Here is a 20,386-nt window from a genome sequence, read left to right on the forward strand (position 1 = left end):
ATGCGATGTCTATCTTGGAGCCTACCTAAATGGGTAAGTCACAAAATAACTAAATTTAATTAATGTTTACTAATGTACTAACCCATTTTAGGTTCCACTGCAGCGGACACTGGCAGATGGTGGTCATCCTGCCAAGGAACACCTAGTTGTCTGGTTTTGTTCATTGCATAACAGGCCAGACAACTACCTTAAGGGGATTATTAATAGGTTAGTGTTCTTTTCAATACATTTGCATTGTAATACCTCAACGTACAACACCAGTTTTTAATTGTTACTCATATGGAACGTGTGGCGTCCCTAAATTAATGACTGGTTTAATAGTAATAATTTAAATAACAAAACCCATGGTAAATTTTTTTTTTTTTCTTTTTCTTTCTCATTTCTTTCTCTTTTCACCATAACTAGGTTTAGAAGGAAAATCCTTACTATAAAGTCCTGAATGGCCAGTTCACAACTCTATTCGGAGTCATTTCTTTCTTACCGCTCATAATCTCTAAACTATTTTGCTTTTTCAAAAGGAAGAATGTACCAGCCATTACTTTAGGTCGTCACGTGAAAACAAAAGAATATAATACGGTCGATAAACTCTTTTACAAATAAAGTTGCTAATGCTTTCTTTTCAAATAACAAGATCGATCATAAATGCATTCATCATTTAAAGCTGTCCAAAATATGGGAGTTTTACAAAATACATAGTGTCATCCAGAGCAAAGGTGTCCATAGTGGTGGCTTCAGCCACATGTATACAATCATCAAATTCCTATACATCAGGTCTACCCATACAAAAACAAAAGAGTAAACCTAACAGTCAGTCCTAGATACACCCACCCTCAAAAAGTATACAAAACTAATCCAAAAAGTTGTCCACTAGGATGAAGAGCCTCCGCTGATCGCCATCTCCCCCGGGCCACTATCCTCCGTAGAGTCTGCCTCAGATGCCGACATGACTTCCTCGGGAGAATCCACCTCAAGAAGTGGATCCTCATCACCCTCTAGAAAGTCAAGGGCATCCACAGCAGGCTCAGGAGGTAGCTCCTCCAGATCCTCCTCGGGGTCTTCCTCGGATGACGTTACCTCGATCACTTGGACGGGCTCCACTAGACGATATGGTGTAGGCGTGGGTAGTATCCACTCCACAGTGCGCTGAAGCGTCCGTGCAGGTTCATCTGGATGCACCAAAGAAGTAGCCGTGAATCGAATGGTGCCCCGAAATCGGCACCTCGTGTTGCCTTCGAGGGTCTCCCAGGCTCCCTCTAGGCACTCCATCTCTACTCGATCATGGATTAGCTGCGCCGCCATCACGATCTACAAGGAAGAAAAGAAAGGGGTAGACTCTTTCACAAGAATCTAACTATGCCGCCGCACAATACGTTTCATAACCACTACATGCAATTTAGAAAGGGTATCTTAAGGCTTTTCATCTCTGGTAATCGATTACACAGCCTTGGTAATCGATTACCAGAGGCTAAACTCGAATTACATAGCCTCAGGACATGAAATATGCAAAAATGCACTGTGTAATCGATTACACATACCTGGTAATCGATTACCAGTGACCCATCCCTCTGTGTAATCGATTACACAGGCTGGTAATCGATTACCAGAGGCCTCCACCAGGTTCCAGTCCCCTTTCTAAGCCTGGTAATCGATTACACCCCCTTGGTAATCGATTACCAGAAGCCCTCATGGCTTCCTGACCTCATTTTCAAGCCTGGTAATCGATTACACCCCGTGGTAATCGATTACCAGAGACCATCTTAGCCTCCTGTCTTCATTTTTAAGCCTTGTAATCGATTACCCACCTTCGTAATCGATTACCAGAGCCCATATCTCACATATCAATCAAGTTTCACAGCTGGCCAGCCACCACAAGCCTCCTTGCTTTGTGGTCTTTGTTCCTTTTATCTGTTGACTGCCAGGAGCTCGCCTGTTTAGGTACATCACAGGTTCTCACTGACCGACTATGCCCGGGTTGGGTCGGGATTGGTCAAGCTTGGTTTTGGGCAATAGCACCCCACCTGACGTCCCCAAGGTCTCCTGACCCCCGCGACATATCTCCAGGTACCACTCTGTGGTCAACAATAAAAGCAGGAAGTTTCACCCTTCAACACTTCCTCATCTCAAGCTTGTAGGATTATGGAGTACCCATCACATGTGGTACTAGGTGGCGGTCGGGCGATGGTGCACAACAAGTTTTCCACATCCACAAAGCGCGCATAAACCCACCATCCCCTGTTGCCCACCTCCATCTGAGCTCACGTACTCCCACGTAGCCCATATCCTCGTTTCTCTCAACAGTGGGTCCCCATCAATCCTCTCAAGCTTCCACAACATCCAAGCAAAACAACATTCAAACCGCACAAGCTATCACAGCCAAGCAAAACAGAGCATAGGCAGAAAACTCTGCCAAAACACCAACCAAATCACAGCTTTTCTCACTTAAGACCCCAGTAACAATTCCTTCGTTCCGGTTCATTAACCGTTGGATCGACTCGAAAATTTTACTGGAAGTCTCTAATACTTAAGCCTACATTTTGACCGTTGGGATCTACTAGGAAACATCCAGAACTCATTCTGCACTACTCTTTCCACAGCCAACCACACACAAGCACTTTTCTGCACAAGCCAAAATTCTGCTGCACCTATTTTGACAGCAAAATTCTGCATAAGTGCAGATTTCGAAAATCACACTTCCTCTCATCCAATCTTGCCCAAATCAATTCCTACAAGTCCCAAATCATGTATCAATCATGTCTAACCCAAAACCAAGCTCCAAAACACAGCAACACAGAATCTAGGTGTCCAACACCCCTCCATTCAATGGGTTTTCTAGGTTTGAAAAGTGAAATCGAGAATAAGGTAAATTTGAAGCAAACCCTCACCTCACACAAGTCTATACCATCAATTTAGACTTGTTCAAACTGGATTTACACCCAAAATTCCACCAACTCAAAATTTGACTCTTCAACACCTAATTTTGCCCTAGAAATGGCTCTTTGTTCACTTTGATCATTTGTTTTTCTCTCTAGCATAGTCCAAGCTTTCTCCCAAGTCCTAAATGACATTTCAAGCTAGTATTAACTCACTTTAACCTCCATTTATCACAGAATTCAGACTTAACCTTCCAACTCTCAAAGCCTCACTCTTTTTCCACTCATAACATCACATTCTCACTTTCTAACCCTAGGTTAGTTCTACCCTTCATCTCTAACAGTTTTCCATCAGCAATTTCAGCATATAAACATCACAAACATCATCACAAAAACCCTAAAATAGAATGGGTATGTTTAACTCATCCAAACATGGCAATTTCAACAAGAGTCTTCACAAATAACCATCATGAAGCAGAAAACTAACAAAACTACCCATCATATCTCCCAAAACCCCATACCCACGAAAATCAAAGGAGAAAGAAGTCCACCCAAACCTGAAATTTCGAAGTCCCACTCGTAGCCACGCACTTCACGACTCCAAAAATGCTCTCCTTTCGCGATTTGGAGCATAAATGATGGCCAAAGGTTGGAGCTTTGTGTGGAGCTTCAATGGAGAATGAGGGAGAAAGAAAGGCAACGTGAGGAAGAGGGAGAGCTTCTGAATTTTCTGCTTTGGCTGAGTGAAGAGAGAGAAAAGCTTTTTGGTTTTAAATAAAGGGTTTTCTCTTTTTCTATTATTTTATTCAAGCTATGCCACATGTCTCCATTTGAGTGGAGCAAGAAGGGCCCACTTTCCCTTTTGATTGTGACACATACTCAGCCACATAAGTGAGGAAAATCTGACCTTTGAAACGCTAAAATCCTGCCTCGGTTTGCATGTCGTTTCTTTGGTTCCAGTTCCTCGCGTTTCTTTGCGTCCGTCGGGGCCAGTTTTCGAAAGTAACCAATATATATATCAAAACGCTCAGAATAAAACCCCGAGCGTGGTTCAGAGGTTGGTTTCGTTAAATTTTAAGTTGCACGCAAAATGATGATTTTTAACTAATTAATTGAGAATTAACCCATAACCTCCCAGTTATGGATTTCTCTTCCTTAATTAGCCTAACCCGCATATCTTGCCCCCACCATTCCTACCCTTACCAAGAGCATATATGCATATACACTGAATAATACTTATATATATATATATATATATATATATATATATATATATATATATATACATAATCATTCAAAATACATCGTTTCCAAAAATTCCGGGTAGAAATTTACAGGATGTTACAGAACGGTGCTATCAAGGGTCTTGATGATGCTCCACAGCCTAAATCAAAGGCTTCTGCTAGGTGGATTGTCGTCAAGGTACGTCATTTACATAAAACTTCCACTTATATATATTTCTTTATGTGTCTGTACACTAGTTGTTTAATTAATATCCAAATTTCATTATGTATTTAGTGTAATAGACAAAGAGGAAGTACTGAGTGCGGCTACTATGTGAAGCACTGGATGTCCACCATCATTTTAGGAACTTTTAGGAATAATTGGGAAGCGGTAAGTTTATTTCAATCAAAATCAATTTATTTATAATTTGTATTACATTATTAACTTATTATGATTTATTTCATCATGCAATATTTTAACGATCCTAGACCATTGGAGCCAGAGAGATTAAAAGCATTGCGGATCTAGTGGGCACAATTTTATCTCCGAGTTAGAGTTCAGGCCTAGGATTTAGGGACATTATCTTTAGCTTTAGTTTACTTTCGTTTAACATTTTTTACATTTTCTATGTAACATGAACATTGAATTCATTTGATGATTGTTCTTTATGATAAATCAATTATTTGATGTTTATTATCATTAAAACTGCTTGAAAGCATAATAAAATGTTTATTTGCTGTGAATTGGGCCTGAAATTGCATTTGACAGGTACAATTTTGGGTTTACTGTAAAAACAGAAAGTATATATAAAAAAAATACTTGAAAACAACATTGGTTATTAACAAAAACCGATGTTAATATCATAAACAACATCGGTTATTTACAAAAACCGATGTCGATATGAACCTTAACATCGGTTGTAATAGAAAACCGATGTTAACGTTTGTATATTAACATCGGTTATTTGTGTATAACCGATGTCAGCGTTTGTATTTTAACATCGGTTATCTTTAGATAACCGATGTCAACTCTTGTACATTAACATCGGTTAATTATAAATAACCGATGTGAACATTTGAATATTAACATCGGTTATGTACACATAACTGATGTTATACACAAAGAACTACACCAAATAAGTGTATGCATCATCAACGTTGACATCGGTTTTCTAGCAAAACCGATGTTAATGGAATATATTTACATCGATTTTGCTAGAAAACCGATGTCAACGTTGATGATGCATACACTTATTTGGTGTAGTTCTTTGTGTATAACATCGGTTATGTGTACATAACCGATGTTAATATTCAAATGTTCACATCGGTTATTTATAATTAACCGATGTCAACGTTCATCATGCGCACACTTTTTTTGCTGTTGTTCATTGTGTTTAACATCGGGTATTTAGAGAACCGATGTTGTCATATACATGTTAACATCGGTTCTCCAAAACCGATGTTAACATTGATACATTCAACATCGGCACTTTCAACATCGGTTTTAGAACCAATGTAAAATGTTCTAAATAACCGATATTGAAAGTGTATTTTCTAATAGTGAACGTGATTGTCAAATATAGTAATATAATATCTAATTTTTTAATCCTGTACAAACTATTATCATCTCCATCATGTCTGACATGCATCTTGACACAAAATAACATTTTTCATTTAAAAAATAAAGAAATAACTACATAATAACCATTCACTTGTCAACAGAAAGGGATTTGATATCAATGAAAAACCATTATAGTGATTGTAATGAATTAATTTGGCAATGAATTTGATTTGAAGTATTGGCTCACAAGCTCGGTAAAATATTCAATCATTCAATCAAGAGAATAAATATCAGAATGTTAGTCTAAGTAGCCTCGACAGAGGTTAATAAAAAAATTTATAACTATCAACATGGCTTGGTGCATCTAGTTTTCTTCACTACTACTAATAACAAAATCTTGACATAGGCATGCTAAGAAACTGTGACAAGTCAAATTAGTTAAATTTAAAAAATGAGCACCATGACTCTGAAGAGTATGGGGATTGTTATAAGAATTATCCTTTATATAACCTTATCTGAAAAACAATCAAAGTGACAAGTGTAAATGAGATTCTAATGAAATCCATAAATCTAATAATCCAGTAAAAAGAATATGACAAACATGGGAACATCACACTCCATAAAATCTTAAAGCTATGTTAGCAGTCTTCTTGCTTTCTAATTTTTACAGCATACAATAAAAGCTCTACGAATTTTTAAAAGTCAAACAAGTACTACTTGGCAAAATGATTACAAGATGAACCTATTGATCCTGTCATTCCTGTGAAAAAGATATTCAAACTACTGCAGCTATAAAAAGCATACTTGAAACAATTATTGGAGGGCTGGTAATGGACCTTCAGTATAGCATGCTAAATTATTGCAATGGGGGCTTTGGCTACTTTATAGTATCAACAGTTTATTTTTCTACTATGTTGATTTTATATTCTTCCCCTCAATAGCTATAGTCTTAGTTTCTTGTCATTCCAAACTCTATCTTGTGCTTTTTAAACATGATAATTCATTTGGATAGAGCACCAAGTTCTTGAAATAACAAGATAAAAATTTATAGTACCTCACATTATAGCACACCTAGAATAATTAAGAAGTCATTGGCACAACTAAAATACTGAAGAAAAAAATCATTACCTTAACTTGATTTGTTCCCATGTCAATCACCACAACTCCTTTCTTTAGCCAATTGCCACGAACTATGTTGGGGACTCCAACATCTACTACTACCACAATATCTGCTTCAGAAGTTATATGTTCTGGGTTCTTCGTATACGCGTGTAACACGCTGACTGTTGCGTGGTGCCTCTACCAAAAAGATGATAAAACAATCAGCCATTTAGCAATTGAGACATTCCGCTAAGCAACAAAATTTACGTTACCTGCAATAGCAAGGAAGTGGGTAACCCCACAATTTTACTTCTTCCAATTATCACTGCTCTTTTCCCCTTGATTTCCACACCGTGACTAAGTAACAACTCAATGCAGCCCTTAGGAGCACAAGGAACAAAGAAGGGCTTTCTTCCTCTTATTGCAAGATTTCCAATATTTAAGGGATGAAAGCCATCCACATCCTTTTCAGGACTCACAACATTGATAATTTTTTCCTCGTCCAAATGCTGCATAAATATGTAGCGGGGCCGTGGCGGTTGCCGCTATGGGGGTTGATGAAGACAACCATGGGGCAGAGCAAAGCGGCGGTGTCCTCGCCCTAGGCACGGCTGATGTAGCGGGACTCGCCGGCGACGGGGTCCTGAAGCCGAATGGAATCACGCATTGCGTAGCGCAGGTACTGCGACATTGTCAGCTGCTTCTTCAACTCCTCCTTGTCAATTTAGATCTCGAAAATACCGCAGCCGCGAAACGATTCCACGAGGGACGACCGAACCGCTATCTTATTCGTGTCACTCGTGGTCGACGGTGAAGCCATCTTCGCATGCGCTGTTCTGGTTGGTGTGGAAGCAAAGCTTCATGATGAATCAACAATGATTCAAAGGTGTTTTGATGATAACAATGATGACAACAAAAGATGATGACAAAGGTGATGAACAAAAAGCTCAAAAGATCAAAGAACAACTCAAGTGAATCAAAGAACATCTCAAGTGAATCAAGAACAAGTCAAGAGTTCAAGAATCAAGAAGAATTCAAGACTCAAGAAGAAAGTCTACAATCAAGAATCAAGATTCAAGATTCAAGATCTCAAGAATCAAGATCAAGATTCAAGACTCAAGATTCAAGAATCAAGATCAAGATTCAAGACTCAAGATTCAAGAATGAAGAAAAGACTCAATCAAGATAAGTATTAAAAAGTTTTTTCAAAACTTTGAATAGCACATGAGTTTTTGACAAAACCTTTACCAAAGAGTTTTTACTCTCTGGTAATCGATTACCATATTGTTGTAATCGATTACCAGTAGCAAAATGAGTTTGAAAAAGTTTTCAAACTGAATTTACAATGTTCCAAATATTTTCAAAAGGCTGTAATCGATTACAATGTTTTGGTAATCGATTACCAGTGTCCTTGAACGTTGAAATTCAAATTTAAAAGTGAAGAGTCACATTGTTTCACTCAAAAGCTTTGTGTAATCGATTACACATATTTGGTAATCGATTACTAGTGTTTGTTTCTGAAAAATCTAAAGATGTAACTCTTCAAAAAGGTTTTGACTCTTTCAAATGGGTTTTAAGTTTTTCTAAAAGTTATAACTCTTCTGAATGGCCTTCTTGACCAGACATGAAGAGTCTATAAAAGCAAGGCTTTGTTTTGCATTTTAAATAAATCTTTCTAACAACAATCTTGAACACTTTTCTAATCAATCCTTTACAAGCCTTGAATCTCTTTGAATCTCTTTGAACTTCTTCTTCTTCTTTGTACCAAAAGCTTTCTGAAGTTTTTTGGTTTTCTAAACCTTGAAAACTTGTGCTATTCATCCTTTTCATTCTCTTCTCCCTTTGCCAAAAAGAATTCGCCAAGGACTAACCGCCTGAATTCTTTTGTGTCTCCCTTCTCCCTTGTCAAAGAATTCAAAACGACACAGTCTGAGAATTCTTTTGATTCTTCCCATTCCCTAATACAAAGCGTTCAAAGGTTTAACCGCCTGAGAATTCTTTTGTATCCCCATTCACAAAGTATCAAAGGTTTAACAGCCTGAGATCTTTGTCTTAACACATTGGAGGGTACATCCTTTGTGGTACAAGTAGAGGGTACATCTACTTGGGTTTGACTGAGAACAAGAGAGGATACATCTCTTGAGGATCAGTTCTAGTGGAGGGTACATCCACTAGGTTCAAACAGAACAAGGGAGGGTACATCCCTTGTGGATCTTTGCATGTAAAAGGATTTTTACAAGGTTGAAAGAAATCCCAAGGACCGCAGGTCGCTTGGGGACTGGAGGTAGGCACGGGTTGTTACCGAACAAGTATAAAAACTCTTGTGTGTTTGTTTCCTTCTTCCTTACTCTTTTACTTTTCGTTGTGCATTTAATTTCCGCTTTTACTTTCTGTTAAGTTTCTCTTCTACTCCTCATTCTCTTAAAAATTTAGTAAAAGCCTTAAAAGGGTAATTTTTAATTAGTAAAGGTTTAGGAATAATTAATTCAACCCCCCCCCCTTCTTAATTATTCTGAGGCCACTCGATCCAACAGTTGAAGCGCGGAGGCGTTCAATGAGCCAGTGGAGCTCGCCGCTATCGTGGAGCTGGCAGACGTCGTCAACTCCGCCAATGTAGATGCCACCAATGAATACGCGCGGCAGGGCGAGGTTGTTGCGACAGCCGAGGATGGTGTGGAGCTCGTCGCGGAAGTGGGTGATTTTTCAATTTAAAGTACACGAACAGTGACAATTATGTAATTAGGGGAATAAAAAATACGACGTTTTTATAGATAAACCTGTTGTTGTTTATGTTCCCCCCAGTATATTCTAAGGCGGTTCCATAAAACCATCTTAGAATGTGTGTCATAAAAAAAAATTATTCTTCTTAATTACAAAACTGTCACCGCGTGACATTTTAAGACGGTTACGTATAACTGTCTTAGAATGCGTGTCATAAAAAAGAAATTTTTTAGTAGTGCTTGCCTTGCCATTCTGTCTTTTTCTCATCTCATTTTAATCATGATTATGATGCATAATCGAGATACATGCATGCATGACTATTCTGTCTCTTTTAGTGCATACACTAGTTTTATTGCATTGTACTTTTTGAGTCCATATATTACTATGCTAACCTCTTATAGTTCACAAGACACAAATGTATATCACATGAACTCTTTTCACATCCCCCTTCTTACAATTTTCTCTTTAATCCCCACTCTTTAATTGAGCAGGGTATTGTGACAATTACTCATTTATTGATTTTGTTTGGGTTGTTTGTAGGTTGGAGAAGATGTGGTGGGAGGACTAACCAAGTCATTAGAAAAAATTGGCCTGGATATCCGTGTTGTAGCTCTAGTCAGTTTTGCATTACTTTCTTTATAACTTGTTTTCTTTCCCCCCTAAAGTCTGGCTTTGAGAATAATTTTCAGTTTGTATATGGCAAAAAACGGGTAAATAGTCACTTTTGTCCCTCAATGTGTAATTCGCTGACAAATGTGTCTTTGAAAGATGAAAATGCAAAATTTAATCCCTAAAAGTGTAAAAAGTGCGACAAATATATCTGACTGTTAACTTCTGTCCGTCACAGCTAATAAAATAGCCTATGTGACACGGAGGGACAGATTTGTCACTGAAATGATTATCATCGTGAATTGCCAGCACATGGGCATATTTGTCATAATATTTTTTTAACTTTTCGTCTTCCTATTCCGCTGACAACTGCGTCCTTGAAAGATGAAAATACAAAATTTAGTCCCCGAAAGTATAAAAAATGAGACAAATATATCCAGACGTTAATAATGAATTGTATAGGAGAGAAACTAGGAAAAATTGGATTAAAAAAACAGTAAAATACGGCTTAAGATTTGAACTCTTATACTTTGATTATTTATCTACTTATCCATCTATCAAATTGTTAATTAGTTTTTTAATTAATCAATATAACTACTTATTTTCCAAATAAAATAAATTTCTTTAGTTTTATGATATAAAAAAATTGAGTTACCATTTTAAAAAAATGAAAACCTTTTATTTCTTGAATTTTTTGTTTCTTCAATTAATTATTAATCTTTATTACGTACTCTGTCATAGTATGTCAAATAGAATGTAATGTCGTTGTAACCCCTAAATCGGCTTGAGATACAATTCTACATCCCAAAGACAAAATAATAAATCTCTGTATTAGTTTTTTTTTTGTTTTGAAGTTAATCTCTGTATTAGTTTTTTATTTAAATTTATTTGGGTTCTTTATTTGTTAGTAATTGTTTTTATTTCATTCATATTATGTATAATAAGTGTTGTCTCGAGCAGAAGCACAAAAGGTTTATCGAAGAGAATTTTTCATATTTGAGGTATATATATACATTTTATTGATTAAGAAAAAGGCTTATAATTCCACTTTAGCTTTATCTAGTTTAAATTTTTTGATACTTTTTTTAAAAAAAAAATAGTTGATTAAATTCTTTTTTTAAAAAAATAAAAAAAAATTTGGTCTTGCGGCCTGTTATGTTTTTTCTACTCAAAACTCTCAATGTATTATTTTCAATCTAAATATTATGATACTTAAGTTGGAATTGGGATATGGAATAATTTTAAATATTAAAAGTGAGAAATTTAGTAGAAATTTGATAAAATTATAAGATATAAGATACAATTTTTTTTAACAGCAAATATTAAGGTTTGACAAGAAAATAAAAATAATTAATATATATATATTAAAAGGTAATTTAAAAAATATATTACATAAGTACTAAATAAATAGGAGAAGTAAATTACACACACATAATAATAATAATAATAATAATAATAATAATTAGTCACAATCTATTATTAACGCCCAAATATATTTGTCACATTTTTTATACTTTGGGGACTAAATTTTGTATTTTCATCTTTCAGGGACGCATTTGTCAGCATAGTGAAAAGACGAAAAGTCAAAAAAATATTATGACAAATAAGTCCCTATGCTAGCAATTGACTTTGGCAATCATTTCAGTGACATGTTTGTCCCTCCATACCACGTAGGCTATTTTATTAACGGTAACAAATGGAAGTTAACGACCAAATATATTTATCGCACTTTCTACACTTTCATCTTTCAAAGATACATTTGTTAGCGAATTACACATTGAGAGACAAAAGTGACTATTTACTTGACAAAATAAATTGGATTAATGAATTTTGGAGTTTCATTTTCTTTTTCTTTTAAATTTCTTGGTTAGTTAAGGCCTTAAACTAGAGACAAAACCTAACTTGGTGATGTGATGTAGGTTAATGACATAGTTGGAACTATTGCTAGAGCTAGATTCAACAATCGGGATGTCATTGCTAGAGTGATTCTTGGTACAGGGACAAATGCAGCTTATGTAGAGTGTGCACATGCAATTCCAAAATGGCAAGGTCTTCTACCAAAATCTAGAGAGGTGGTAAGTAGGTTATATGGCACTTATTTTCTTGTGTGATAGAACTGTGTTTACAATGATTCCATGAGGCAGCTAATGAGATGGTAATGATTATTTATTGATTATACAGGTCAATTGGGACCTATGTGAACTCATATATTCAGAAGTGATCAAATATATACTTATGATGCAATTTAATGTTTTTGCATATGCTCCTTTTTTTCAATTTACCTGTAAATGTTACTTATCATTGATTGTGCTCATCTTTTATCTTAACTTTGTTTTAAATTTGTAATTTGCACCCAGTTAAACTTTTTTGTCTATGTATGTAATTCCTAGGAACTTCAAATTATTGGAAGAGCTTGAGAGAGGTGAGAAGAGAATTGGAGATGGAACTGTTAGTTATGGAATGGATGATGCTGATGATATCTACATCCAGACCTAGACTGGACAATTATTGGGCCCCCTGGTGTAGGTTGTTATGTTCTTTGGAAAAGTTCTGTTACTATGAAAACCTCTATGCAAAATTATCTAACTTACTATTTTTATAGAAATTTATGAGTCTACGGATGATCTCTATGTATGCTTCTCTATTTCTATCGAAAATACACTTCATCCTTGTTAACTTATGTTAGCAAACTTTGGTGTTTATGTATGTCATCTGGGAACTGATTATAGTTCAATCAGAATGGAAGGTAGGTGGGTACTAGGGGTTTGATTTCCAAGAACATTGCTTTGGCAACTAAATGGTCATGACCTTATGGGCAATACCATTTTCCTTTGGAGTCTTTTTTTCTTACGGAACCATGTAATTTAGAGGTAGCATGGTTTAAAATATATAGGTTAATATTTTCAAGTAATTAAATCCATATCATCTTTCCAATATACTTTTTTACTTTGTCATTATCTGAATTACTTTTATCACCACTAGTATTTTTTAATAAATTAATTCCTTACCAAGGATGTATGTACTGCTTTCTAGTTGTTAAGTGGAACCAGTAGAGTATGCCAAAACAATATATTGATATGATGATTTTTTGTTGTTCATCTTGTTTAACACATGACTTGTGTCAACCAAGAAACTGGAGTGATATGTAACATTTTCACTAAGGATTCCTTGTACTTGTGATTGAATTTGAACTTATAAATATCTAAATTACCAGGTCGAGCCACATTTGTTTCCTATGCTTTCTAATTGGCTAATAGTGTGTTAATCTTATTTCTGATTGTTGTTACTTGTTACTTGTTAGTCTATTTATAATTTCATCTTTATTAGCTATTGCTATGTTTTTCTGCAAATGTGGTTAAAAGTCACAGGTGGTACCCGTATCATTGGAACTGATTGTATCTTGGAACTGGCTATAAGTATTCAGTTTCTTTCTTGTTTTTGTTTTTCCTTCCCTAGAACAGTGCCTCTACTTTTGGTTAATTTGTCATTGAGTTTGTCAATTTGATTTATTTGTACTTGGTATATTTTGTTTCAGTTTGGAGAAGTTTTATTTAAACAGGAATTGTTTGAGTTTTCTCTTTTATCCTGATAATGGTGGGCAGTATGAATCAGAAGTTACATGCTACCCTTTCAAAACTTACGCTGCCTTCTATATATTATGCTTTTCCTCTTGATAAGTATCATTTTCAACATACTTCAATGCAATCTGGATAACAAGGTACCAGCTGAAGTCTTTCAATTCATCATAGAGCTAATAACAACATTGGTGATCTGGCGTTTGTTGACTCATTAAACTTGTTTCCCAATTTGGTGGTAAGGTTTATAAAAAAGTTAAAGTCTAATTTTTTAGTATGGCAGGAAATGAAGAATCAAGGTGTAACAGAGGACAGAATGGTGTTTTTGAAAGGTGTTAGTGGTGCATTTAGACCTGGTGTTCTCACAGCCTTGATGGGTGTAAGTGGTGTTGGTAAGAAGAGGAAGTCTACGTAAGAAAAAATAATTGATTATGGAGATGTTGTTGTAATGCCTGGCTTGATTGATGTGTCAAGCGTGAAAACAATCATTAAAGGAACTTGATTTTGCACCAAATACCTGACTCTAGCTGTTCCATGATGCCATATAAAAATTTACTCATTAAAGTTCCCCAATTAATGCAATATGCAGTACTGTTTCGTTGGTTTCTTGATGATGAAGAGATTAGAACACGAGTTGAAAAGGAACCCGAACAGTTTTCAACTACAATGCTTTCAATGTGCACGGCCTCAAACCTTATTTTCTGTGGGGAAATGAACTTGAGGATGTCAAATCTTTCACGAGGGATCTACTAAAGAAAAGCTTGCTAACTAAACACACTGAAACACAAGGGAGGTTTTTGGTTTATAGCGTTAATTATGTGCATGATCATTTGTTATCACAAAGTTTTCCTCAATGTGCAGGGCCTCAAACCTTATTTTCTGTGGGGAAAATGAACTTGAGGATGTCAAATCTTTCACGAGGGATCTACTAAAGAAAAGGTTGCTAACTAAACACAATGAAACACAGGGGAGGTTTTTGGTTTATAGCGTTAATTATGTGCATGATCATTTGTTATCACAAAGTTTTCCTTAATGTTGTATGCTATAGGTGGAAGGATTCCTAAAATTGATGCATAAACAAATTCAATCTGCTGGAAAACGTGGATTTTTTCTAATTCATGGGCCCTCAAGTTCAAGAGAAATTTACATTTGAGGACATGCTTTGTTTCCAAAAGGTGATCAAATATCAATGTTTCTAATACATGTTTTTTTTGTATATTCTAAAAAAACTAATTGTGAATCATGCATGTTTTGATGATGCTGAAAAGAAATCACTTGATAATGATTGTCATCATCAAAAAGGGAGAGAATGTGAATGTATGAATACATGATTTTGATGATGCCAAAGAAGAATCAAACAAGGTTGCTTCAAAGGATAAACATTGCTTCAAGATTAATGCAAGGTTGCTTCAACAAACAAAGCCTTGCTTCAAGATTAACTCAAGATCAAGCCTTGCCTCAAAACAAAGTGTTTCCAAGACATCCAAGGTTCTAGTAATCGATTACCAGAAGACAATTTTGAAAAATAGCTGTTAAAATGGGTTTTGAATTTGAATTTTGAACCTGTAATCGATTACCAGATGTTTGTAATCGATTACCAGCAACGGAACTCTTGAAATTCAAATTCAAAAGTTATGACCCTTCAAAATATAACTGTGTAATCGATTACCAGAAATCTGTAATTGATTACCAATGAAAAAATTCAGAAAAAGCTTTTTGAAAAGGCACATCTCTTCAAACCATTTTGGAAAGGCACGAAGGGCCTATATATATGTGTGTCTGATTTCAAAAAGCAATAGAGAGATAATTCCAAGAGAACTTCATTGTCAAATGCTCTCTCAACAACTCTTGGGCAAACACTTGCAAATCTATTGAGAGTTCATCCAGGAACTTCAAATTATATTATCCACTCTAAAAGAGAATAATCTTTCTGTTCTTCTCAGAAAGTCAATTGTAATCAAGAGTCTGGTTGTCTTTTCCTGAACTTCAAATCTATTTGCATTTCTCTCTTCCCTTATCTCATTTATGTTATTGCAATCAATTTTGTCTAGCATGTTTAAAGAACATTATTAAATTGATTGCTGCTTCTTCTTCTACGTTTTGAGCTTATTATTTAGAAGGGGGTTAAAAGTTTGTTAGTGGGACTTGTAAGACTTAATTCACTCCCCTGTCTTAAGTTATTGAGGCCACTTGTCCAACACTAACTCGCAAATTACTACAGGATCCAATATCATTGCTTAAGCTGAATGGTGACTTGGCAAATGCTAGTGACTAATACTATTTTGGTCTGAAAAGCAAGGAATAGTTTATTAAAGCACTCTATCAAGGCTGGTCCTAGACATATAATACCTGGGCGTGTTGAGATCGAAGCTCAATTGACACAGGGAAAAAGCTTACAACTACAGTGTTTAGCTTCTCTTAATTGATGTTCTGGTTAGCGAACTTGTCATTTTTTTCTAGATTTTCTCTTGCGATTTTAAGTATTTAAGATTTTTGTATTAATTAGTGACTGGAATTCATGTTTGGAGTGATTTTTCCCCAGATAAATAGCAATGACTCGAGCAAGATGGGAATGGGAGTTGGACATTCTTTCTTGTTATCATTCACTAGTATGGGTCTGGGTATTGGATACTTTACAAGAGCCCAAGCCTATCTGTTTATTTTTCTTTAACCTTTGATCAGTGATAAGTATGACTAATTTATTCATTTTGTAGCTTATGTTATTCATTTTATTTCAAACAATTCACAGAGCATCCAACAAAGTCATTTTCCACTCATGTATTAGAGTATTAGACTATCAATCTTAATCATGGAAATCAATATTTGCTTCAAGTATACCTATTACTTTGAAATCAATATTTTCTAGTGATTGAGGTATCTAGTTGTGATTGTGGTTACTTTATTTCTTCTCACTTTAACTTGTTAGACAAGTGGCCTCAGATATCTTAAGAAGGGGGGTTGAATTAAGATATTGCAAACTATTTCTCCAATTAAAATTCTACTTCAATTTCAATGCAAGTTACAAGTTCCCTTAAAAATGAACTCTTAAATAATGATTCAAATAGAACAATCTGAATATAAATATAAAGCAATAATAAATAAACGAGTTTAAGGGAAGAGAAAGTGCAAACTCAGTTTTATACTGGTTCGGCCACACCCTTGTGCCTACGTCTAGTCCCCAAGCAATCCGCTTAAGAGTTCCACTATCTTGTAAAATCCTTTTACAAGTTATGAACACACAAGGACAATCCTTCCTTTGTGTTCAGATTTCTTTACAACAAGAGACCCTCAGTCTCTCTATCCCCTTTGAGAATTTAGAAAGAAGAGAAGAATAAATCTCTCTTGAAAGAGATAGATTATACAATCTGAGCACTCAATTATTTCCTTATTGAATTGCAAGTGTAATGACCAAGGAATTCTTAAGAGGATAAAATGTTTTTTCTCTTTGAGAGAATAAGACTTTTTGTTATGAAAAACTCTGAGCAAATTCGTGTTGCAAGTCACATATAAATAGACCTTTGGTGGCCATGTAAAAACCATTTGAAAAGATGTGACTCTTAGAAATAATTTTCTGAAAATCTCCTCTGGTAATCGATTATAGGATTTGTGTAATCGATTACAGGTTTTAAAATTTGAATTAAAACGTTTATTAACTGCTGGTAATCGATTACCAATATTGTGTAATCGATTACAAAGTCTAAAATTTGAATTCAAATTTTAATAGCTGTTGTAAACCATTTTTGGCCACTGGTAATCGATTACATCCTCTGGTAATCGATTACTTGAGAGTAAATCTCTTGAAAAAAACTTTTTAGCTTAAATTTCTTGGCCAAACCTTTTGCTATTTCAATTAGGAATTCCCTTCCTAAAATACTAGTGATCATCTTGATGTTGTGTCTTGTATTCTTGAATCATTGTCTTGAATTAAACTTGAGAAGCGCATTTGCATCAAATCATCACGATCAGCATCAAAACATCAAAGTCATTTGCTTCTACAATCTCCCCCTTTTTGATGATGACAATTTAATTCCTGAAATCAAGATACAAGAAATGTATATGCATAATATATTGCGTTCACTCCCCCTATGTTTTGGAATTGATGATCACTTGATTTCTAAGCTTTTTCTAAGCTTCTCTACCACCCCATTTTTCTCCCCCTTTGGCAACATCAAAAAGCCAAAGTTCATGGGAATCAATATTAGATAAGAGAATGAAGTGGACAAAGATCAATCAAAAGTCACAACCAAACTTGAGCAAATCATAAATAAGTCATAATCAAAATATAATCCAAACAGTCATAATTCTAAACCACATAGAATCTAATCATAAAAGACTAAAGTCCAAATACCAAATGATAAATAAAGTGCAGAAAATGATAACTTAAATACCATAGCCAAAATACACGGCTTAAAAGAAAATTAGAAACTAAACTCTAAGAAGGTGGAGGTGGTGGTGGAAGATCGAAGCTTTGACAAATATAACCCACATCTTCTTCAATCTGTGTGAGACGGATATCCATTCCAGCAAAGCGATTATCCAAAGAGTCAAAACGTTCACCAACATAAGTACAAAGAGCCCATAACTCGGAAAGAACTACAGTCATAAGGGCTGAATCATCTCGCTAAGGAGGAGGAGAAGAAGTACGCTCATCTTGTGAAGGAAGTGCATCTTTCTTCAGCCATTGACCATTCCGATCCTTACGGTATCCAAAAGAAGTGACCGCACCAGCACCAATAGCAAAGGAACGCTTGACTTGAACAAAAGGTTCATCATCAAGCGGAATTTGAAAATGACAGAGAAACAGAGTGGCCAATTGAGGGTAAGGGAGAGGTGCATCGGCCCGTAATGCCTTATGCATTCGGTACCGAACCAAGTGAGCCCAGTCGATCTGACAACCGGTAAGGAAAGCCCACATCAAAATCAAGTCCTCCTCAGAGGCTTGAGCCAAATTTGAAAATCGGGGAAGCAAAATTCTAACAATAATATAGTGCATGATGTGATTATCAAATGTCAATGATCCGGCCAGCAATCTGCCGGTCATTTCAGCTTGGTCATTACAAACCATACGGCAAGCATCGTGACTAGAATAATCAAATTTCTAGTCATCAACAATGGTCCCCTCAAAAGGTGCACCTTGACTGGGTAATTTTGTCAAAGAAAAGAACAATGATTGATTAATGATCATGGAAATACCATGCACCTCAAAAGAAATAATGCCATCCTAAATTTTTAAATTGCTGTAAAAGACTTTGACAAGTTCAGAATAATAAGGCAATTTTAAAGACATGAAATCAACCAAGCCAGAATTTTGAAACACTTGATAACAATCAAATGTCTCATCATTTAAGAAATCTATGTCTAGGTACTTAAGGTCTAAAATGATCCTAGAAGAAAATTGAGAAAGGTACCGTAGATGTTGATCATTGGAAGAAAACAGAGTGGATGATCTTGGAGATGATAAGGAAGGATGGATAGGTGCTGCGGGTGCTTCAGATGGTCCGTGGCAGCGATGGCCAGCAGTAGCGGTGGTGGAGGAGGATCCCTTTCTCTTCTTCGACGATTCTGCCATTTGATAAAGTTTTAGTGAATTTCAATTGGTGAAATCGAAAGAGGAGTGAAAATGAGGAAGATTGGGCTTTACGGGACGTGTTTTGGTGAAGAATTGAGGAAGATATGAGGATTTGAAGATTAGGGATGAAAGAGGCACGAGGGAGAGAGTGAGGCTGCGCAGCGTGACTGGTTTCGTAGGTATTTATAGAGGAGGATGAGATGTAATCGATTAGAAGGTGTGGTAATCAATTATAGGAGTAGTAATCCTTCAGGTAATCGATTACAGGATGTTGTAATTGATTACAGGCTGCCTGTTCTTGTGTAATCGATTACACTGAATGGTAATCGATTACCAGAGCATAAACTAGGCTAGTTCCTCTAAAAATTACCTATGTCTATGCTAAATACATCTAATACTATCAATCATCACTACTAATGTATTTAATTCAATCATTCAAACATTAAACACACAATAATGCATCAAGCCATCATAATAACAAGAATTTAAACAAAATCAAGCAAAGTAACATACTTAACACAAACAATCAATCATAAAAATAATTCAATCAATCAATCCTTATTTATCTAAATCACTAACATCTAAGAGGCCTAATTCCCTTCTAATAGAGAAGAATGTTTCTTTGGGGAGAGGTTTTGTGAAGATATCAGCAAGTTGATTCTTGGTATCAACAAACTCTAACACACAATCTCCCTTTAGAACATGATCTCTTAGAAAATGATGCCTAATTTCTATATGTTTAGTTCTAGAGTGTTGAACTGGATTTTTGGAAAGATTTATCGCACTCGTATTATCACATCTAATAGGTATATGGTCAAGAAGGATTCCATAGTCAGAAAGTTGTTGCTTCATCCATAAGATTTGTGCACAACAACTGTCGGCAGAAATATATTCCGCTTCTGCAGTGGATAAAGCAACACTATTTTGTTTCTTACTATGCCAAGAAACTAGAGCATATCCAATGAACTGACAAGTTCCACTTGTGCTCTTTCTATCTGTTTTAGAACCGGCAAAGTCTGAATCAGAATATCCAATTAAGGTGCATGTAGAATTTCTAGGATACTATAAACCTATGTTCATAGTGCCTACTAAATATCTTATGATTCTTTTAACAACACTAAGATGTGATTGTTTAGGATTTGATTGAAATCTAGCAC

At 35.6% G+C, this 20,386-nt stretch overlaps 1 protein-coding gene across 1 annotated transcript in view; it reads right to left on the minus strand.

The window, feature by feature from the left end:
- The window catches only part of LOC114404963 (bifunctional protein FolD 1, mitochondrial-like), a 66,457-nt gene extending 59,187 nt beyond the window's left edge, over positions 1-7,270 (minus strand). Inside the window, exons 1-2 of the mRNA XM_028367673.1 lie at positions 7,028-7,270; positions 6,783-6,953 (exon numbers count right to left, since the gene is read on the minus strand). Of these exons, the coding sequence (XP_028223474.1) occupies positions 6,783-6,953; positions 7,028-7,270 (414 nt within the window). The remainder of the gene's footprint in view (positions 1-6,782; positions 6,954-7,027) is intronic.
- Between the last annotated feature and the right edge of the window lie 13,116 nt (positions 7,271-20,386).

This window comes from Glycine soja, chromosome 3 (assembly GCF_004193775.1).
Source record: "Glycine soja cultivar W05 chromosome 3, ASM419377v2, whole genome shotgun sequence".
In the NCBI taxonomy this organism is placed as follows: domain Eukaryota; kingdom Viridiplantae; phylum Streptophyta; class Magnoliopsida; order Fabales; family Fabaceae; genus Glycine; species Glycine soja.